We start from the raw sequence: 24351 nt of genomic DNA, 5'->3' as shown, positions 1-24351 counted from the left end.
GTAGTTTATTATTTATCATACCTTGGTTAAAATATTTTAGCTGTTTAGGAAAAATCATAAATATACCCCAAAAACTAGTTTTACCTGTATTTTACTATTTTCTTTTCTATGTTTTGGTATTTTGCATTTTCTTTAGTGTTCACATTCACTAGTGTTTATTCCATGTGAACACAAACCATGCCGTTGTGTCTGTTTTTATATGTGAGCCATACATATATATCAAATTAAGTTCTCCTGATTAGCTTTAAAAGGTTCGTATTTCTTTTGTTTGTTTATTGTATCATTTAACAGATGTTAAACTGAACTCTGGTGACTTTTTTCCCATTGTTTTATTATAAAAAGTTGAAACAATTTTACAGTGGATATCCATGAGCTGACCAACTAGATTCTGTTATTGGCATTTTACTATTTTGGCTTTTTCACATCTCTCTCCATCCTTCTATCCATCCATTAGTTCATCCTGGTTTCTTTTTTTTAATGCCTCTCAAAATAAGCTGCAGACATCAGTATACTTTATCCCTAAACGTTTCAGGATGTACATCACTGGTATCTTGTTAAAATGTGTTTCTTTACATAAACTCTGATCCTTTAGCAATATGTTATTTAAAAATTAATTTTTAATATCACTTGTTTTACAGGTACTTTTCCCCTTTCAGAATGTTGTTCTAAAGTCTTTAGAGAATTTAAAGCCAGTTTTAAATTATTTGACATACAAAAGTAATGTATCATTGATTCCTAATGCATATTTGGACTTACACGTCAAAATGAGTTTTTTTAGGGATGTCTTAGATACCTCAAACAAAGAATAGAGCATTACACTTTAAACTCTGGCTATCAGCATTCTCTGTGAGGATTCCCTGCTCAATTCTTGTCCAACTTTGGACTCCATGCTGGGAGCAAAAACAGTGTGCAAAGGACCAACCTAAGCAGAACTTCCCCATACCCTCTCCACAGCAGTAGTTACCTGTTGTACCTTCCAGGGAGCAGGAAGGTTTATTGCTTTATTTGTCCATAACTCTTGCTAAAATTGGGAGTTATTTTGCTTTGGTTTAAACAGAGCAGCAACTAACAATAATGTGTGCCCCCGAAAATGCTTAATTTTATTGCCATGTATCAATATTTATTAATGTCTCCCAAGTAGCACAAATCTTGGTGTTTGTGTTATGTTGTTACATTTAGTGAATAGTTTTGTTTTGAAGTCTGTTTTTTATTTTCATGATGTGATACTTTAGCTTCTAACCTTTTCATGGGTGAGTTTTTCATAAGAGTGGTAAAATGTAAATTAGACTTTGATAGTACATAACTATATTGAATACTTGAATGGTGCATGACCAGTAAATAATAGAGCTGTTACATGTTAATTTGTTTTGAGGTTCATACATTTTGTCATATAACAGGAAATGCTTAATTTCACCCTAAGTGCATTATAGAACAGTAGCACAAAAGTGCATCCTGTTTTCTTAAAGTAAAGGCTTATCTGTACTGCTCTTGTAGTCTATACTATGTTATTTGCTGCAGATAATATAAAAATTGATCTAATTTTAAGTTTTTTCCCCCTTTATTCTCAGACAGCAAATCAAAAGGCCTCCAGTGGATAATAGATACAACTATAGCTTATCCCAAAGCTGAACCTATAGATATTCAAACCTGGATCCTTGGATATAGGAAACCAACAGTCACACATGTACATTACAGGTAAGAATTCTATGTTAGTACTCAGTACATATCCAACAATACTACCTCAGGACAGTGTCAATGTTTTAATATTTAATTTTGAATTAGACAGTAGAAATAGTTGGCTCAAAGATCATTCTCTTTTTTTATTTATTTAAAACAAAATTTTAAAAAATTGTAGCATAGTTGTTTATACATGTCTGTGGTGTACAGAGTTGAATATCAGTACCTGTGTGCAGTATGTGATGTTCAAATCAGATAATTAGTATATTCAGCAATATACAATGTAATCGTTCTTTGTGGCCCTTTACAAATTCGTCTCTTACCGACCCTCCTTTCACACCGCTGGTGACCTCAGTTCTGTTTGCTCCTCAAAGGTCATTCTTATGCCGAATTTTTAATATAAAAATATCATTTGAAGTAGTTATTTTCACTGAGCAATAAAGATCTCTATAAATGACATTCTAGAGGCACTATGAGTATTTGATTGTCTGACACGCTTGAGTAAAAGTAACTTAAAGGATATAAATATACACTCACTCGGGTTAAGTAGATATGTATTGATAGAAGTGGAATTTTTTTTTAAATCGTTAATCCATAGATTTTCTGAATGATTAAATTGATAATTTAGATGTGATTTATGCTTTTAAATTTTTAATATTTTAATATGCTATGTTCTTTGCTTAAACAACAGCAAAAACATATATTGAATATCTATTGTGTTAGCTTCTTGAAATTTTTTTTTTAACTTCTCAATATATATTGTAGTTGATTTGTGTTCTTGTGTCCCTTTACCCATTCCTCTTTTTCCCCTCTCTTTCTTCCCTTCCCCACTGCCACTATATCATATCTGTTCACTTATCTTAAGTTCAAGGAATTGTGATTGTTGTGTCTTCTTCCTCTCGCTTTGTTTGTTTGTATATTTATTTTTAGCTCCCACAAATAAGTGAGAACGTGGTATTGTTCTTTCTGTGCCTGACTTGTTTCACTCAATATAATTTTCTCTAAGTCCATTCATGTTGTTGGGAATGGTAGTATTTCATTCTTTTTTTATAGCAGAGTAGAATTCCATTGTGTAGATATCAGTTTCCTTATCCACTCATCTGATGATGGACATTTGGGCTGGTTCCAACTTTTGGCTATTGTAAATAGTGCTGCAGTAAACATGGGAGTACAGGTATCCCTTCAACATGATGATTTCCATTCCTCTGGGTATATTCCCAGCAGTGGAATAGCTGGGTCATATGGTAGATCTATCTGTAATTGTTTGAGGAGCCTCCATATCATTTTCCATAAAGGCTGCACCATTTTGCAGTCCCACCAACAGTGTATGAGAGTTCCTTTTTCTCCACAACCTCACCAGCATTTATCATTCTCGGTCTTTTGGATATTAGCCATCCTAACTGGAGTGAGTTGGTATCTCAGTGTGGTTTTGATTAGCATTTCCCAAATGCTGAGTGATGTTGAGCATTTTCTCATGTATCTGTTGGCCATTCATATCTCTTCCTTTGAGAAATGCCTGTTCAGCTCCTTTGCCCATTTTTTAATTGGGTTATTTGTTTTTTGCTGTAAAGTTGTTTGAGTTCCTTGTATATTCTGGACATTAATCCTTTGTCAGATGTGTATTTTGCAAATATTTTCTCCCACTCTGTTGTTTGTCTTTTCACTCTGTTAATTGTTTCTTTTGCTGTGCAGAAGCATTTTAGTTTGATATAATCCCATTTGTTTATTTTTCCTTTGGTTGCCTGTGCTTTTGGGGTCATATTCATGAAGTCTGTACCCACTCCTACTTCCTGCAGTATTTTCCCTATGTCTTCTTTAAGGAGTTTTATTGTTTCAGGATGTGTATGTAATTATTTAATCCATTTTGAGTTGATTTTGGTATATGGTGAGAGGTATGGGTCTAGTTTCATTCTCCTACATATGAATATCCATTTTTCCCAGCATCATTTGCTGAAGAGGCAGTCTCTTCCCCAGTGTGTAGACTTGGTGCTTTTGTCAAAGATCAGATGGCTGTAGGTGTATGGGTTGATTTCTGAATTCTCTATTCTATTCCATTGATAGTGTGTGTCTGTTTTTATGTCAGTACCATGCTGTTTTGGTTATTATAGCCTTTTGTAATATAGTTTATGCCTCCAGCTTTATTTTTTTGCTCAGGATTGCTTTGGCTGTGCGTGGTCTTCCTGTTGTTCCATGTAAATGTCTAGATAGTTTTTCCCCATTTCTGAGAAAAGTGTCATTGGAATTTTGACGAAAATTGCATTAAATCTGTAGATCATTTTGGGTAATATGGACATTTTCACAATGTTAATTCTTCCAGTCAAAGAGCATGGGATATCTTTCCATCTTATGTCCTCTTTAATTTCTCTCAACAGCGGTTTGTAGTTCTCTTTGTAGAGATTTCTCACATCCTTGGTTAACTTTATTCCTAGGTATTTTATTTTTTTGGTGGCTATTGTAAATGGACTAGCTTTCTTGATTTCTGTTTCTGCATGTTCACTGTTGGAGTATAGATACGATACTGATTTTTGTGTGTTGATTTTGTATCCTGCAACTTTGCTGAAATCATTTATCAACTCTAAGAGGTTTTTTGTAGAGGCTTGTGGCTGTTCAATATATAGGATCATATCACCCACAAACAGGGACAGCTTGACTTCATCTTTTCCAATCTGGATGCCCTTCGTTTTCTTCTCTTCTCTGATTGCTTTGGCTAATACTTCCAAAACTGTGTTGAATAGGAGTGGTGAGAGTGGGCATCCTTGTCTAGTTCCTGTTCTTAAGGAAAAAGCTTTCAGCTTTTCCCATTCAGGATGATATTGGCAGTGGGTTTATCATATATGGCTTTAATTGTGTTGAGATACTTTCCATCTATATCTAACTTGTAGAGAGTCTTTATCATGAAGGAATGTTGAATTTTGTCAAATGCTTTTGCAGCGTCTGTAGAGATGATCATATGATTTTTGTCTTTGCTTTTATTGATGTGGTGTATCACATTTATTGATTTGCATATGTTGAACCAACCTTGTATCCCTGGGATCAATCCCACTTGATCATAGTGTATAATTTTGTGTATGTGTTGCTGTATTCTGTTAGCTAGTATTTTATTGAGGATTTTTGCTTCTATATTCATCAAGGATATTGGCCTGTAGTTTTCTGTTTTTGAAGTATCTTTGTCTGGTTTTGGTATCAGGGTAATGTTTGCCTCATAGAATGAGTTTGAGAGAATGGCCTGTTTCAGTCTTTTGGAATAGTTTGAAGAGAATTGTTATCAATTCCTCTTTGAAGTTTTGGTAGAACTCTGTAGTGAACCAGGACCAGATGGCCGGTCCTGGTCTTTTCTTTGTTGGGAGCCTTCTGATAACAGCTTCAATCTCTTTTATTGTTATTGTTCTGTTCAGGTTTTCTGTATCTTCTTGGTTCAGTTTTGGTAGTTTGTATGTGTCCAGAAATTTATCCATTTCCTCCAGATTTTCAAATTTGTTAGCATATAGTTGTTTATAGTAGTCTCTAATGATTCCTTGTATTTCTGATGTATCAGTTGTAATATTACCTTTTTTCATTTCTAATTTTTGTTATTTGGGTCTGCTCTCTTCTTAGTTAGCCTTGCTAAAGGTTTGTCAATTTTATTTATCTTTTCAAAAAGCCAACTTTTTGTTTCATTGAACTTTTGTATCATTTTTGGGTTTCTATTTCATTTAGTTCTGCTCTGATCTTAATTATTTCTTTCCATCTACTAACTTTGGGTTTGGATTGTTCTTGTTTTTCAGGTTCTTTAAGGTGAAGTGTTAGGTTGTTTATTTGCCATCTTTCCATTCTTCTGAAGTAAACATTTAATGCTATAAATTTCCCCCTTAGTACTGCTTTTGCAATATCCCACAGGTTTTGATATGATGTGTCATTATTTTCATTAGTTTCAAGAAATTTTTTAATTTCCTGTTTAATTTCCTCTTGGACCTATATGTCATTAAGTAGAATGTTGTTTCCAGAGTTTTGTTTGTTACTGATTTCTAATTTTAATCCATTGTGATCTGAAAAAATAAATGGAATAATTCCAATATCTTTGAATTTGTTGAGTCTTGCTTTGTGACCTAATGTGGTCTATCCTGGAGAATGTTCCATGTGCTAATGAGAAGAAGAATATTCTGAGGTTGTTGGATGGAATGTTCTGTAGATATCTGCCAAGTCCAATTGGTTTAAAGTGTTGTTTAGATCTTGTGTTTCTCTATTTATTTTTTGCCTAGATATCTGTCCAATGTTAAGAGTGGGGTGTTCAGGTCCCCCACTATTATGGTGTTAGTGTCTATCTCATTCTTTAGATCTAATAGTGTTTGCTTTATAAGTCCAGTTGCTCCAACATTGCGTATATATTTATGATTGTTATATCTTCTTAATGGATAGATCCTTTATCATTATATAGTGGCCTTCTTTATCTCTTTTTATGGTTTTTGGTTTAAAGTCTATTTTATTTGATGTAAGAATAGCTACTCCAGCTCGTTTTTCATTTCTATTTGCATGGTATATCTTTTTCTATCCTTTCACTCTTAGTCTATGTGTGTCTTTACAGGTGAGGTGAGTCTCTTGAAGGCAGCATATAGTTGGGTCCATCTTTTTAATCCAGTCAGTCTATGTCTTTTGAGTGTAGATTTTTTTAAGAGTTTCTATAAATGTATATAGGTATTTAGATCAAAGCATAGTGCTGATAAGCCCTGTATGGATTTGATCACTTTATAGGCCATTTAGCTTTACTCTATTTCCTTGTCAAAGATATCACCCCATGGCAGCTGACTTACAAATATAAGGAATTGGTCCCAAGCTTCCTTGCCACAAAGCCCTCAATTCAAGAGGAAAACTACTTAAAGTTTATATCCCTTGATAGTAAGATAGGTGGTGTATGTTCATGTGTGTAAACGATCAGAGTTTTACAAATATAAGAACAGAGTTGAAAGAATTTGAAACTTAAATTTTAAGATATAAAATTAAACGTTATAGTTGGGGGTTTTGATGTGTGAGGGATGATGATAAAATTACAATTGATTCTAATATATGATTTAAATTGCTGAATTATGAAGTTTATGTATAAGGTAAGAATGTAATTCTTGATGACTGTTTTGCCTCCCTTCCATACGTTGTCCATTTTACTTTACTGAGCATTTACTATGAACAAGGTGATGTGCTAGGCCCTGGAAAAATTTCTCTAGAAACAGTTTTATTTTTATATGTATGAAAAGTTCATTGTGTTAGGTTAGGAGCGATTAAATTATGATATAGAATCATACTCCAAAATATTAATTAAAGTACAAATTATGCTTGACTATTTATTTATACATACATACACACCCTAGGAGTCTTGGGACAGGTGAAGATATGCTTTCTTTTTCTTCCCAGGAATTTAACATAGATCATTGTCTAACCAATGTTAGGGAAGGAGAAGGACCTGTGTTCAGGTTGGAAAGAGAGGGCAAATGAAAGGGACAGGAGAGCCCAGAGGTATCCTGGTGTCAGGATAGTACTGAGATTTTGCAAGAAGCTTGTGAGAAGGAATGTGGGCCATGTCCTTAGCAGCTCCCAGGAGTGGTCTCTGTCAACTGTAGATGGACTCCTCATGTGCTGTTCTAAGCCATCAGGATACTATAGGAGATAAGGAAAGAAAGACGGTTTTAGTTCAAACCCTCCCTTTGTTTGGTTATATTTTTAAAAATTTAAACAAGGATAAGATGTTTCCAATTAGAGTAAATGTTTTAAAATGCAGCATTAGAAATCATATGTATACATACAGACACACACATGTCAATAATATAATTGGGGTTAGATCCCTTTCTCTATTAATGTGAGGAAGTTGGTGAGAAAAACTGGATAGCGTTGACTGCTTAAAGTGGAGAATGGGTGCCCAAAACGATAGGGCAAGTTTGCCTGGAACTATAAAGTTCACTGAAAAACAGTCATTTTGCTTAGTGTTGACTTACTTATCTTCACCGACAGGCAGATTTTTAAAACTATTCATGTATTTTTTCCCCTACAAATAAGAATAATTTCTTTTTTTAAAAAAAAAAAAGATGACCCGTAAGGGGATCTCAACCCTTGGCTTGGTGTTGTCAGCACCACTCTCAGCCAGTGAGCGAACCAGCCATCGCTATATAGGATCCGAACCCGTGGCCTTGGTGTTATCAGCACCACACTCTCCCGAGTGAGCCACGGGCTGGCCTCAAATAAGAATAATTTCCCCAGAACATTACTATTAAGAATTAAGCCATATGGTACAAACCAATTTTGCTTCACATGACATAGAAAGGATTTGTTTTCTTCCTTTTTTTTTGAACTCTTGGCCTTCGTGTTACATGGCTGTGCTCTGTGACCAACTGAACCAACCGGCCAGCCCCTAGGATTTGTTTTCTTCTAGAACCCCAGCTGACTTTTTTCTTTAAATAAAGTAGCTCTCATTCTTAGAGAATTTAATTGAAGTGATTACTTAGCGATTATGGTACAGCTGGGCAAGTTAGTACTTTTGCTAGTTTTTTCAGTATAATCTTGGGGAGTATGACATATGAGAGTCAGAAAATAATTATTCTATTCTGTTCAGCTTTTATTAGATACCACTTAGAATATTTAATGTATTTTAATTTCTCCAATTTAAAAGAAATGATGCAGGTAGTAGAAGTCTATCAAAAGAGCTAATATATATAAATCCTAGAGCACTATTATACTTAAAAGGCAGTCATTTTAGATCAAATCAAAGCAAATTTGGAGATGGTAGTAATTAAATGAAGCACAATTGTTAGAGAAACTCCAAGTTCAAAGTACAAGCAAGTTAAGAAGTTTTAACAATTCATAAGTACTAAATCTACAATAAGTTTCTGTGTATCTTCTCCTGTGTAGTACACCTTGGTGCCCGCTGAAAGCCACAAAATGTGCCTCTGGGTGGCTAGGGTATTGTATCATGCTGTAACATTTGTTACTATAAGAATTCCCTTGGGAAATAATAAAATTGGCATAATTTATTTAACATTAATCAGTGATTAGACCATTCTTTATTTCCATAATACATTTCTTTTCTCTTGTAAATTATAGTCAAATCTACCAAATAAGTTCTACTGTGTTCTGTACCTCATTGGAACAAGTATATGTGACAGGTATACAGAGATCTCTGAGCAGAAATGGCATTTTCCCTATGAGTGACTCCCTTCGTACAGTGTTAATAAGAATAAGTTCTTTAAAAATTTTTTGCTATTTATTTAAATAGGAAAAGAATATCTAGATTACCAGAATGTGCAGCAGTATGTTTTTCGAGATTCTAAATTTCTATGCTCCCATTTAGGAAAAAAGCGTAAGAATAGTAGCTTATTTTAAGTGCTCTGAAATAAACTCTTTTTTTCTTCCAATAATAGTTTTCTACATTAATTCACTTCTTACATCTTCGGCTTATATCGATTTTTAGGATTTCTGGAAGAGATGAACCCTAAATGTACATGTGATTTTTAAAATACCACATAAGGACCTAAAATACCACATAGATAAAGTAAGCATTTGTGGCATAATTATATAATAGACCCTATCTTACAAATAGGTAGTGCTATTGTCTACCAAAAGTTGCACTTTTAGAGCAGGTGTTTAGAGCTTATTCCTTAGAAAACTTGTGGCAAATGGTGATTAAGTGCCCAGGCCACTTTGCTAATTAAACCCAATACAAGTATAGCTCCTCAGGCAGCCCATCCTGGGACTTTGGTGGCCAGAAGTTGCCCCAGTTTCAGTGAATGCATTGTTGTGAGCACCAAATGATATACTGGTAAAAAGTGTTTTAAAAACTACAAAGCACCTTACAAATATAAAATACCGTCATTAAGATATAAAATATGTATGGATTATTGATAAGTCCAGTATTTGTAAATCAGCATTTCCCATGTATTGGATCTCAACCATTTGTTACTTTAAGAGAAAAGATGTTTTTCCTTATTCATTCCTTCCCAATATTATATATTTGTTTAACTAGGGAAAATTTTTCATTAGTATGCCTTCAACTACATTATTGATCTTTTTCAAAAGTAAAACTTGTTTTAAAGGTGGAACTAAGACTCAGCTATGAGAAACATTTGAGAGTAAAGAACTTTTTCCTCCCCCTTTCCCCTTTTTATTTTTGTCAAACTGGAAGACAGCTTATTACTATTAAGTAAATAGTGAGTGCCATGTGCTGCTGTTAAGTGGTTAATAGAAAAATTGGACATGATTATATTTTAATTACAGGGATAGAGTGTTAATTGGGATAAAAGCAAAAGTAACCCCTGACCTTAGTATAAATGTCTGCTTCACTCTAGACTAAGACAGTAAGTTAGAGCAGATGATCTTCTTGTGTAGAAGTAGCTTATATTTTCATGTTTAAAATCTTGAGAAAAGATATAACCATAAATATAGTGTATAGATAGATTACTAAAAGCAGAGGTGTTGCTTTCATGTTTAATTTGGTTAGAACTTTGGTTACTTTGGGGAAGGCATTTAATTAGGGACTTTAGGCAAGACTTATTTTCAACTGGAGTGGGGGAATTAATTCAGAAAAGGAATATTTAATTTATTTTAAGACACATATGCTCAGTAGCAAGACTGGACAAATAACACTTTGACGTGTTTGCTTCAGGTTTTTTTTAATTAACAAAAGAAATGATAGAACATTTCAAGGTAGTCAGATTTGCAAAAGTCAAAGATAGTGCACATAACCTATGATCTAGCAATTCCATTGCTAGATGCATACTCTACATTAGTTTGTATTATTAAAATTACATCTTCGTAGAGATAATGATTGTCAAAGAGATGAGGGGAAAATTTTATAAGAAAAATTACGAACACTTAAAAGCACAGTATAATATTTAGTAATTTTATGCCTAAACCTATACATATTTATGATTAATATATCATTTTGGTTTTCCCTTCAGCTTTTATCCTTACCCCCTAAAACAACAAAACAAAAACCCACAAATATTTATAAGGTTTTAGGGACTATAATTTCAGAAATAGTTATTCCCTTCAAAACTTTTTATTACAGAAAATTTGAGGCCTCATCATACCCATCACACCCCTTCAACAATTATCAACTTATGGTGAAGTTGTTTCCACTATGTTATTTTCCAGACTCCATTGGATTATTTTGAAACAAGTCTCAGACATTATATCATTTCATTTATGTACTCTCTAAAATGTAAGATTGTAAAAGACCTGAATACATGGAAAAAGATACTGTGTTTGTAGAGGGCAAGGTTCAAAATTATAAAGATGACAGTTCATTCAACTTAATCTATAAATTTAATGTAATTCCAGTTAGAATCCAGGATGGTTTTTCAGGAAACTTGACAAAATGGTTTTAAAATTTACTTGAGGGCCAGCCCCGTGGCTCACTTGGGAGAGTGCGGCACTGCTAGCGCTGAGGTCGCGGGTTCGGATCCTATATAGGGATGGCCGGTGCACTCAGGGGCTGAGCATGGTGCAGACCACACCGTGCCAAGGGTTGCGATCCCCTTACCAGTCAAGAAAAGAAAAAAATTTACTTGAGAGAGTAAAGATAAATGAATAAGAGTTTTAAAGATGAAAAAAACAGGAATTCTTTCTACCAGATGTCACAGCTTAGTTTAATTAAGACAATATAGTGTAGGAGCAGGGCCAGATCAATGGAAAGATTAGAAAATCCAGATCTAGATTTATTTGAGAATTCATGTATGATTGAGTAGGTATCACATATCAATGGAGAAAGGACCAACTATTCAAAAAGTGGTATTAGGACCATTGATTTACAATGTGGGAGAAAACAGAATTAGAATTATATCCCATACAATATACCAAAAAAAAATTCCAGATGAATTTTATCTCAGCATCAATAATGAGACTCTAAAGTATTTGAAGAAAATATAGGAGACTCTTAAGGTTCTCACAGTAGGGTAGCCCTTACAAAAATCAGAAGTCATAAATCATGAAGGAAAAGATAAATTTGACTGAATCAAAAGTAAAAACCGGGTATGCAAAAGACACCATAAACAAAGTTAAAGTGTTTGAAATGCACGTAACAGGAATTAATATTGAGTAGGTATGTAAATAATTTCTACAGATCAATAATAATTTTTAAAACTCAATAGAAAAATGGGCAAAAGACATAAAAATCATTCATAGAAATAAAAATATTTAAATAGATCAGGGAAATGCAAAATAGGGCAAAAAACTATTTTTTACTCATCAATATCAAGTATTGGTAAGATTGTAGGGAAATTAACACACAAATTGGTGCAGCCAATTTGAAGAGCAATTTGGCATTATCTCAAATCCTCTTCATATAACAGTTCTATTAAGGACTTCATATCCTAGACCAAGACAGGGGTATCACTTCAGAATTTTTTGTAAGAGTAAAAAGTAATAACCAAAATGTCCATCAGTGGAGGAATGGCTAAATAAAATGTTCTGTATTTTTCAAAGGACTATATTAAACAGATTTTTATATCTGACAGCTTGACTTCTTCTGTATGTCTAATAATCATCTCTAAAACTGAACTGTGGATATCCTACAAATATATACTCCTCTGTATCTTTCCCCATCTCGTTACTGATAGCAACTTCCATCCTTCCAGTTGCTCAGATCGAAAACCTTGGAATGATCCTCAGCTCCTCTCTCACATCTCACAGCCACTCAGTCAGGAAATCCTTTTGGTTCTAAATTCAAATATATATCTTGGATCTGATCACTTTTTTCACCTGGACCTAGCCACCATCACCTCTACCTTGTTCCAGATAACACATGACCTCTTAATGTATTACCGTCTTTTTACCTTTGTCCCTCTAGCATCTATTTCCAACATAGTGTCCAGAGTGATCCTTTTAAAATCTGAGTCAGATAATGTTAGTCTTAGGTTCAGAATCCCATCATAGCTTTGCATCTAAAAACACAGAACCCTTACAATGGCATCTAAGTCCCTGTTTGATCTGTTCCTTCTCTCTGACTTCATCACCTGCTACTTCTCCTTATTCAAATACTCCCCTTTGGCTCTACTGACTTTCTTGTTGTCTTTGGACATGCCAAACATGTTCCTACCACAGGGCCTTTGTACTGGCTGTTTCATCCTCCACAGAATCTTTCCTTGGAGATCTGTGTGACTGATTTTCTCACTTCCTTCAAGTCTACTCAGATGTCACCTTTTCACCCTATTTAAAATTACAGTTGTTCCCCCCAGCCCAGTCTGCAAAACTGGTAGATTTGGGATGATTTTCTAATTGTATTTCTTATATTTGAGAGTTGTAAAAGTGATATCCAAAGCCCACCCCATAGAGATAAAGTAATGTCACTTCTTAGATACCAGAATTAAGTTCTGAAAACTGCACAATAAGATAGAAATCATAAACCATATTTCATAAATTAAGATGCATATTTTTTCACATATTAACATCTCTGAAATTGGGAGGCACCTTAAAATCAATCTAATAAAGAATTGGTTAGAATTTAATTGGATATTTAGCAGGCAGCACTTTAAAAAAAAGCCTAAAAGGTAATTACTGTTCTCCCTCAGCCCTTAAAGGCAGGCAGTACAGCCACCACCTTATAGTTGACATGCAGCTGTTGACAGTGGTTGCCTCTGGGGAGGGACTCTCACTTCTCATTGTACTATTTGAGTGTTTTTTTAACAATGTGCATGAATTCTTCAATTAAAAAAATTAACTGAAAAAAGAAATTGCCTGTACAATTTATAATTTGGGTTTAATAATTATTTCACTAATTGCAACAAAAGCATTTTCATCTAGTAGTTATAAAAATTTAATAAGCTCACATTTAGAATGTGATGCATTTACTAGATACTAAGTAGATTTTCCCTTTTATTCATTTTTTAAATTCTATATTTATTTATTTACTTTTGATGGCTGGCTGATATGGGGATCCAAACCCTTGACCTTGGCATTACACTGGAGCTAACAGGCCAGCCTGATTTCTAAACAGCTGAGTTAACAGGGCCAGCCCAATTTTTCTCTTTTAAATCAAGGATATTGAAATATTCAAATTACACAGATAGTCTAGATTTTCATATTGTAGTGTTTTATCCATAGTTTAAAACTTTAAGAGGTTTAAATTTATATAATAATACTTTTTTAAGTAAAAGTTAAATTAGAATAAAATTAATATAGTGAAAATCAGTTATTCAACATATTGGGGACCAGGGTTTAGGTTAATTTTTCTCAATAACTGTGAGGAACTCTACACATCTAAGTGATTCACACTTAGGTACTAATAATACATGTTGAGGAGTTTACCACCCTCAGCCCCCAAATTAGTCATCTGGTAATGATAAGATTGCCTTTAAGGATTCTTGAGCTAAAAGTGGCATCTTGCTTTTCATAGCTTTGGCTGTTTCAAGGAGCAGGGCTCACGGGAAAGGGGCTCAATTATCTCTGACTGTGAAGGGAAGCTGTGGCCTAGGTACTGAGTGTTTGCCGTCTTTCCATCCACGCAAACCTCAGAGTCACTCAGTGATCTACCAGTATGACCCTATGTTTGCTACTTGTAGAGTCTTTGGAAGTGTCTGCCTCGGTTTATCCCCTGTATTTTAAGTAGCTAAAAGTTTATATCTGAGTCTCTGAATTTTATTTTTAGATAACTGAATGGTTTTTTTAAAAAACCTTTCTAGTGGTTCCCGGGGGAAGCTATAAATATTACATTTTAGTATGTCGGGGATTAGGACTGAGCAGCTTACCTCAGGATAATGGCTCAAAGTAAAACTTCTGGGGATTGAATGCTGGGAGATATTCCGACATGTTCAATTTAACAGTATCTGTTCTTGTCCATAAATTTATCTTTGATAACAAGTAGTTTCTGGACGTCTGAGTTATTTTTGTCATATTAACCCTGGTAATGTCAGTTAACTATGCCAAAGGTATTGATGGCTGTCTAGATGGCACCTCACAAAGTTTTATGCTGGGGATTATTAGCAATTTAATTCAGTTCCGCAAACCTCAGTTCCCACTAAGGACCAGGCACTTATTTATACATTGGGTGTGCAAAGATCAGTATAGCACAGTCAGATACAGGAAACAGACACCTAAAAAAATAAACAGAACACAAAGTAATAAGTATAATCATAGACATAGTTACAAAGGACAGAGTGGACACCAAGAAGGAATTTTTGACTGTCTAGGAGAGGAGGAGGAGGAAGCTGAGGAGAAAAAGACAATGGTGTAAGACAGCCCAGTCCTTATCTTCCATAGTAGGAAGTTAATGAATAAATTTTAAATGTGTATGTTACTTTGTTAAAAATTTAAAATATGTGTATGTTACTTTGTTAAAAAATTAAAATATCGCCTTTTTCATTTCTAATTTTTGTTATTTGAGTCTTCTCTCTTCTTTTTTTTGTTAGCCATGCTAATGGTTTGTCAATTTTATTTATCTTTTCAAAAAACCAACTTTTTGATTCGTTGATCTTTTGAATTGTTTTTTGATTTTCAATTTCATTCAGTTCTGCTCTGATCTTAATGATTTCTTTCCGTCTGCTAACTTTAGGTTTGGATTGTTCTTGTTTTGCTAGTTCTTTAAGGTGAAGTGTTAGCTTGTTCACTTGCCATCTTTCCATTCTTCTGAAGTGAGCATTTAATGCAATAAATTTCCCCCTCAATACTGCTTTTGCAGTATCCTACAGGTTTTGGTATGATGTATCATTGTTTTCATTAGTTTCAATAAATTTTTTGATTTCCTGCTTGATTCATCCCAGGGATGCAAGGTTGGTTCAACATATGCAAATCAATAAATGTGATACACCATATTAATAAACTCAAACACAAGGACCATATGATCATCTCTATAGATGCTGAAAAGGCATTTGATAAAGTTCAGCACTCATTCATGACAAAGACCCTCTATAAGTTAGGTATAGAGAGAAAGTATCTCAACATAATTAAAGCCATATATGCCAGACCCACTGCCAATATCATCCTGGATGGGGAAAAGCTTGAAAGCTTTTCCTTTAAGAACAGGAACTAGACAAGGATGCCCACTCTCACCACTCCTTTTCAACATAGTGTTGGAAGTACTAGCCAGAGCAATCAGAGAAGAGAAGGAAATAAAGGGCATCCAGATTGGAAAAGATGAAGTCAAACTGTCCCTGTTTGCAGATGACATGATCCTATATATCGAACAGCCTAAAACCTCTACAAAAGAACTGTTGGAATTGATAAATGATTTCAGCACAGTAGCAGGATACAAAATCAACACACAAAAATCAGTAGCATTTCTTTTCTCCAATAGTGAATATGCAGAATGAGAAATCAAGAAAGCCTGCCGATTTACAATAGACACCAAAAAAATAAAATACTTAGGAATTGAGTTAACCAAGGAGGTGAAAAATCTCTATAATGAGAACTACAAACCACTGCTGAGAGAAATTAGAGAGGATACAAGAAGATGGAAAGATATCCCATGCTCTTGGATTGGAAGAATCAACATAGTGAAAATGTCCATACTACCCAAAGTGATATACAAATTCAGTGCAATCCCCATCAAAATTCCAATGACATTTTTCTCAGAAATGGAAAAGACTATCCAGACATTTATATGGAACAATAAAAGACCACGCATAGCCAAAGCAATGCTCAGCAAAAAAAATAAAGCTGGAGGCATAACACTGCCTGACTTTAAGCTATACTACAAAGCTATAATAACCAAAACAGTGTGGTACTGGCATAAAAACAGACACACTGACCAATGGAATAGAATAGAGAATCCAGAAATCAACCCACACACTTACTGCCATCTGATCTTTGACAAAGGCACCAAGCCTATTCACTGGGGAAGGGACTGCCTCTTCAGCAAATGGTGCTGGCATAACTGGATATCCATATGCAGGAGAATGAAACTAGATCCATACCTCTCACCGTATACTAAAATCAACTCAAAATGGATTAAGGATTTAAATATACACCCTGAAACAATAAAACTTCTTAAAGAAAACATAGGAGAAACACTTCAGGAAATAGGACTGGACACAGACTTCATGAATACGACCCCAAAAGCACGGGCAACCAAAGGAAAAATAAACAGATGGGATTATATCAAATTAAAAAGCTTCTGCACAGCAAAAGAAACAATTAACAGAGTTAAAAGACAACCAACAGAGTGGGAGAAAATATTTGCAAAATATACATCTACAAAGGATTAATATCCAGAATATATAAGGAACTCAAACAACTTTACAAGAAAAAAACAAGCAACCCAATTAAAAAATGGGCAAAAGAGCTAAGTAGGCATTTCTCTAAGGAAGATATACAAATGGCCAACAGACATATGAAAAAATGCTCAACATCACTCAGCATCCGGGAAATGCAAATCAAAACCACACTGAGATACCAACTCACTCCAGTTAGGATGGCTAATATCCAAAAGACTGAGAATGATAAATGCTGGTGAGGTTGCGGAGAAAAAGGAACTTTCATCCATTGTTGGTGGGACTGCAAAATGGTGCAGCCTCTTTGGAAAACGGTATGGAGGTTCCTCAAACAATTGCAGATAGATCTACCATACGACCCAGCTATCCCACTGTTGGGAATATACCCAGAGGAATGGAAATCATCAAGTCGAAGGTATACCTGTTCCCCAATGTTCATCCTCAAACAATTGCAGATAGATCTACCATACGACCCAGCTATCCCACTGTTGGGAATATACCCAGAGGAATGGAAATCATCAAGTCGAAGGTATACCTGTTCCCCAATGTTCATCGCAGCACTCTTTACAATAGCCAAGAGTTGGAACCAGCCCAAATGTCCATCATCAGATGAGTGGATACGGAAAATGTGGTACATCTACACAATGGAATACTACTCAGCTATAAAAACGAATGAAATACTGCCATTTGCAACAACATGGATGGACCTCGAGAGAATTATATTGAGTGAAACAAGTCAGGCACAGAAAGAGAAATACCACATGTTCTCACTTATTGGTGGGAGCTAAAAATTAATATATAAATTCACACACACACAAAACCGGGGGGGGGGGAGAAGATATAACAACCACAATTACTTGAAGTTGATACGACAAGCAAACAGAAAGGACATTGTTGGGGGGGAGGGGGGAGGGAGAAGGGAGGGAGGTTTTGGTGATGGGGAGCAATAATCAGCCACAATGTATACCGACAAAATAAAATTTAATAAATAAAATAAAATAAAATAAAATAATAAAATAAATTAAATAAATAAATTAAATTAAATTAAATTAAAAATAAAAATAAAAATAAAAATAAAAATAAAAATAAAAATAAATAAAATAAAAGTCACAGTCTGGTACCAAGTTGCTGGACTTAAGGTGGTTTCCAGACTCAGAACACACAGACTGAAGAGGAGGTTAAGTTTCCAGGAGGAGGGAAATTGCAATACGGTAGAAAATGCATTCAGTAACAATTTTTCCACTCCTTTCAAAAAAAAAAAATTAAAAAAAAATTTTTTTAATTCTACTTACTCTTTTAGACCAAACTCAAGTGATACCTTTTTTATACATTCTGTACCATAAGTAATCATGCACATTCCTTCATTTAAACTCACCCAATAGTTCTTTAAACTCTTTATACAACATTTATTATATTCTGGTTGTTTACTTTTCTTATCCGTCTGCTAGATTGTTAGCTTTTTGAAAGCAGGAGCTGTTTATCTCAGAATCTCTTTTAGTGCTGGTTCTTTACATGTAGTTGACATCATTGAATTGAGAGTTTAGCTATGTTGTTTGTTGGCTCACATTTAGAACTCTTAGTGGCATAAAAATTCAGATGTTCTAACTCATATGGGGTGCCAGCTGCTAAGCATTATTTACATCTTTTTTAAACTTATAAATTCATCTAGTGATCTTAAATTTGATTCTGTGAGTTTTGGTCAAATACTCTGTATTTAAAAGCACATTCTGGGGCCGGCCCGTGGCTCACTCGGGAGAGTGCGGTGCTGATAACACCAAGGCCCCGGGTTCGGATCCCATATACGGATGGCCGGTTCGCTCACTGGCTGAGCGTGGTGCTGCCAACACCAAGTCAAGGGTTAAGATCCCCTTACTGGTCATCTTTTAAAAAAAAAAAAAAAAAAAAAAAAAAAAAGCACATTCTGAATTACTGATAGTAAGAATTTTTGTTTCTCAAAAATTAGGAGCTACTTTCTCATTTGGATTGTTATTAGTATTATAAAGGTTTATTTCTGATATGTATGTATGTATTTATTTAAATCCCTTAAGAACTCCTTTTATTTCGTTCCAAGAGGACTGGTATTCAGTACATTTGATCCTTTGCCATATTAAGGGATTAGTCATTTTAGTACTTTAATCCCATGTTGACCAAACTATCAGAGTAGTAGATTGCTCTTGAGGGAGCATTTGGTCTGCCCTCCTAGCTTTCTCTTAAAGTAAGAGTATGTCTGAGCTATTCTAGGCAGATGGTAAGGGTAGGTTCTCTATCAAAATGCAGCCCCACCCCCATGCTCATGCCCATTTAAAGTGATAGATACTTCACCACCCATACCACGTTCTTTCAAGAGTTCAATTGGTAGATGTAAACTTCCTCTGTTTAATTCAGCCTTCTTTTTAATGTCAATTTTCTCCTTACAGAGATATATTAAATACTATTTTAGGATCTTCTTTAGCCCTATGGCTCTTATTAAGTTATCCTTGGATTGATTAGGCCTGACTTTATATTAACAGAAACTAAATTAATCTTGAACAATAAAATACATATGGCAAGTAATATCTGATGTGATTTAACAAGTTTTTAATCTCTCTTACAAAGGTACTTATTTTGTGCTTATGGCCTTAGACCAGAGAAAACTTTATGGAGGATTTATTTGTACTAGACCTTAAAATATGATGGATAGAATCTAGATAGGTAGAGATGAAAAAGGTAAATGGGTGGGCATTTTCTGCAGTAGTAGCTGTATGAACACACAACGATGGAAGTATAGTACGAGTGTAGGAAACAGTAAGTAGGCTGTAATATAACATGCATAAAGGGAAGCTGTGGGAAATAAGGTTGGAAAGTTGATTTCAAATTTTGGTACACTTTAAAAGTCAAGCCAAATATTTGTATCTCTAAGTAACTGAAAGCCCAATTCAAACAGAGGTAGACTGTAACAATAAAGGAATTTATTGGCTCACATAACTAGACATCCAAAATAGGTCAGGTTCTATGATGGGCTCAATCTATTGACTAAAGCTCAGTTCCTCTCATCTCTGCTCTCCTCTTTGTGTTGGTTTCATCCTCAGCCAGTAGTCAAGTGGCACAGAAATTCAAGACCTTCTACTTCCATGAAAGATAAAGACAGGGGGAAAAATAGATTTTATTTTTCTGGTAATCTCTCTTAAACTTTTCCATAAAGCCCCTGTAGAACTTTCATTATCATCTCATTGTCCCTAACTGGTTATAAGCCCATTCCTACACCCCAATGACTAACAGAATGCTATATGATAACAGGCTCTGACATGAGTTCTTAATGGGAAGAGTGCCAGCACTACCACGGCTGAGTGATAACAGACTTGCAGACATTTGCTTTGGGTGGGTTTATTTCTTTTTTTTTTTACACCCCTCTGACCCTTCTTTCTTTTTTTTTTTTTTAAAGCTAGAGAATCCTTTCCCTTGGTAAGAGGATTCCTAAAAGTTCTTGTATGCATAAAACCTTTTAAAAAATTAATTAATTATTATATTATTATTATTTTTACATTCTAATATGTTGTTGCAGAGCAGTTGGGGGAGGGGGAGAGGGGAAAAGAGAGAGCGATAGGGTGGGAGGCAGAGGAAGGGGGGCATGGTTGAGGCCCATAGCACCCCCCTCATTCGGGCAGGGGAGCCCAGGGGGTTTCTAGCAGCAGCTCAGTCATGGCTTGGCTGGATGGCTTTGGGGGGCGGGGGGCGTGGCTGAGGCCCAAGGCCCTCCATCACCCTGGCTTGGGAGTCCAGGGCACTTCCGGTGGCAGCCTGGAGGTGTGCGCTGGTCTGGATATGGATATCAAGGGGCGTGTCTGAGTCTGAGGCCCTTGGTCCCCCACCACCTGGCTCCACTGGGCTGAATGTAGATGTCAGGGGTTCATAGCTGATGCCCTTGGCCCCCCACCACCCCAGCTCAGGAGCCTGGGGCACTTCCAGCAGTGGCTCAGAGGTCTTCACTGGGCTGGTTGTGGGCGTGGGGGCGGGGGAGAGGGAAGCACTCAGCATTCCCCCACCCCAGCTTGGGAGCCCGAGGGGCTTCTGGTCCTTCTAGGTTTTATGGGTGTTTTTTGGTGGTGTTAGATCTTTACTGGTTAATATCAGAACTTTGTCTCTGATATGTAGGTTTCTTTGTTTTTTCTTTCACTTCTGTATTGGATTATTCTCTGTTCCCACCACTTAAACTCTGCACTGGAACTAATTTGTTGTCCTTTGCTTACTTTTAAAATAGGGCAACTTCCTGTAGGGACCAGCACTTGAGCCCTGCAGTTGAGCTAAATTGCTGCTTTGCTGCTGATTCTCTGGAGAAGGCTTTTTGTGCAGCTCAGGTTTTAATTGTTGACCTTGTAAGCCGTTCCGGGTCTTGTGAGATCTGGTACACCTGGGTTGCATGGAAACTCTGGTCTGGGCCTATGTCTTTTCAGCAAACTGCACCCCCTGCAGTTCTGTATTCCTGACCAGTCTGCGCTGAGTCGGCCTGTGCTGATTGGAAGGCAGATCTGCTGTCCATGCTATGACCCAATGTTCCCCTGGTGGGCCCATCTCCACAACCCCTCTACCCCTGCACTCCAAACACTTACCGTGGAATGGACCATGTGCTAGTCCCTTGCAGTGACCCAGCAGCCTCTAAGAGTCTTCTTTTTTCAGTTTTGTGGCCCCTCACTCCTGGTTGGGTCCATGGGAACCCTGTTAGTGGTCTTGCTCCCCTGCATCCTCCAAGCAACTTCATACCAAGGGCACAGCTGCGGCTTTTGCCAGCTCTTGCTCCGTGTGCTCACCAGGGCCAGGCTTGAAGCAGCGAGCGCTCGAAATGGTGGAAGCGATCCCTTCTTTCTCTCATTATGGCTTCTCCTGCCTTCATGAACTCCATAGGTCTCTCCTCCTCTTCCCCTGAGCTCTAGCACAACCAGCTTGACAGTTTGTTGCTTTTTAATAGTTGTAAATTGGTTGATTGTGGGAGAGGGTGATGGTGGGGACCATCTATTCTGCCATCTTGATCAGAAGTCCCGTAAACCTTTTATACTAAATATTGAGTGTCAACAATACAGAAATAGTATATTTTTAGGGGTCAAAAATTAATGTAGATGTTCATTTGCTGCTAAGTGTGGTAGAGGTGAATAGTTTAAAAAGTGCAACTTATACTGCAAAACTGTGTTAAGACAGTATTGAAGTATCTAAAAGTAAAAACTCACTGATTTTGTAGTACTGTTCACTTAAAAAATAAAATATTATTTTAAAATTTAAAATTTTAATTTTAAGACATCCCTCTAGTTTCAGGATGAAGTTAATTGAACTTCTTAACATCTAAATATTGAAGGACTTTTATGTTGGAACAAAGAGAAAGAAACAATTAAATTTCTTTTGTAGCTCTGAGCACCTCCCTTGTGCCCAGAACCGTGCTGGCTGAGATTGTGGTGCTTTATTCTGCTTGGAGGCTGCCCCATACATACACAGTTCAGGTGTCATCCAGAGATTTGGGTAGGGTTTATACTTAGAATTTGTGGCTCCCACTCTGTGCTTACTCTTTTCTTCATTTCCCACTTTACAGCTGACGTGGTCACCCTAATCTCTTTCCTCTGATTCTTCAGCTAGTAATAAGGCATATATATTTCTGTGTAAGAAACTTGTACATGTTTCTTTATAAGTTTTAGCATCCCTGCATGGCACTAACTGGGAACTGTTCTCAGGTGAAAAGCTGTAAAAAATGAGAAACTCACCCAGTCTGCTCCTGTCTTCCAAGTGCTGACTCTGGTCCAATATCTGCCTGCTTTTAGCTGCTCTCCAGTGCCATCCACTAATTACTTTGTATGTTTTGTCCAGAATTTATAATTGTTACCTGTGAACTACTTTGCCATTACAAGAAGCAGAACTCTTCTCATTTTATTTTAATGGATATTAAAAATCACAGAGAGAGTTACAGCTAAATCTCAAATTTTAAGAGGTGAGAGATAGGTTTTGCTCTTAATTACACCCCTGTTCACTTTTATGGCTTTTTACTTTTGAGTTGAAATGCATGGCACCAAATGTTTATAAACATAGGCGTCAAAATCACATGGCAGTACTTAATTGTAAGATGTTTATCTTTATGATTCAAAAAGTTTTTATTAAAATTAATGTTGAAATGAAAACACAGATATTTATATTGTTAAAGAGAACTCATGGATGGATCCCTAAGAATATGTCCCCAAACTGGCATAGGCCACTTGAGAAACACCACTAGCCATCCTCTACACCTAAATGAGAGCCTTCTGACTTTGTTATTTTCCAATTTAAGAATCTTTTCATGTTTATAATAACACAAGATGAAAAACTGTCCATCAATAAGGAGTAAGAGGAACTTAATGTTTACCATGTATTAAGAGATTACAAGGAAAATTAGAGAATATTTTTAACAGAATAATAATGAAAATATGATCTATCAAAACTTGTGGGATACAGCTTAATCTGCACAGATTTATAGCCTTAAAATGCTTATATTAAAAAAGAAATCTAAAAAGCAGTGATCTAAATATTTATCTCAAGAAGTTAGAAAAAGAAAATCAAATTAAATCCAAAGATAGTAGAAAGCAGGAAGAAAAAAAGAGAGAGAACTTATTGAGATAGAAAACACATAATAGAAAGAATAACACTAACAAAAAATTGAGTTGTTTTGAAAATACATAAAATTGATCAACTCTTGGCAAGACTAATCAAGAAAAAAGAAAGCCAGTATGAGGAACGAGAAAGGGGATATCACTACAGATCCTACAGTTATTAAAAAGATAATAAAAGAGCATTAAGTAAGGGGGCAGGGAAAAAATGCTTACAGAGCATAGAAAAAAAGGGATACTTCCTAGCTTGTTTTATGAGGCAGCATAACGTTGATACTAAAACCTGAACTAAGGCTATCATAAGAATGGAAAATTTACAGGCAAGCCTCTTACACGATTGTAGATGCAAGACTAAACCCAGTGATGTTTAAAACATACATGACATTGTGTAGTGAGAGCATACAAGAGGTCCTCAAAAAGTTCATAGAAAGGTTTATATTGTCTTTTACTTCCATTGTTCCACAAACTTTTTGAAGTACTCTCATACATTCCAGGAATGAAAGTTTGGTTTAAAATTCAGAATTAATCAATATAATTCATCACATTAACAGAACAAAGGAAGAAATTATATAAGCATTTCAACAGATGGAAAAAAATTTTGTAAAATGCAATTCTCACAATAAAAAAGGAAACACTCTTAGCAAACTGGGAATAGAAGGGAATTTCTTTAATCTGATTAGTGGTATCTACAAAAAAATCTACAGCAAATAATCTTAATTATGAACTATTGAATGTTTCCCCCTGAAAGATTAAGAATGAGAGACAAGTATGCTTGTTATCACTGCTTCTATTCAACGTTGTACTAGAGGTCCTAACCAGGGCGATATGGCAAGGAAAGGAAGTGAAAAAAGGAAGCATAGGAAAGGTAAAAGCAAAATTGTTATTTGCTTTAATTCATCTTCCCATGTGCAAATTAA

General features: G+C 35.6%; 1 protein-coding gene across 3 annotated transcripts in view; it reads left to right on the top strand.

Annotated features, from left to right (window-relative positions):
• Positions 1–24351, top strand: part of LPGAT1 (lysophosphatidylglycerol acyltransferase 1) — a 72453-nt gene that overhangs the window by 36246 nt on the left and 11856 nt on the right. For all 3 annotated transcript variants that reach the window (XM_063114285.1, XM_063114284.1, XM_063114283.1), the window contains one exon: positions 1569–1695. In XM_063114285.1, coding sequence (XP_062970355.1) covers positions 1569–1695 — 127 coding nt within the window. The remainder of the gene's footprint in view (positions 1–1568; positions 1696–24351) is intronic.

This window comes from Cynocephalus volans, chromosome 11, assembly GCF_027409185.1.
Source record: "Cynocephalus volans isolate mCynVol1 chromosome 11, mCynVol1.pri, whole genome shotgun sequence".
Classification (NCBI taxonomy): domain Eukaryota; kingdom Metazoa; phylum Chordata; class Mammalia; order Dermoptera; family Cynocephalidae; genus Cynocephalus; species Cynocephalus volans.
Note: the sequence above shows the minus strand (reverse complement) of the source record. Positions and strands in the feature narration are given on the sequence as shown.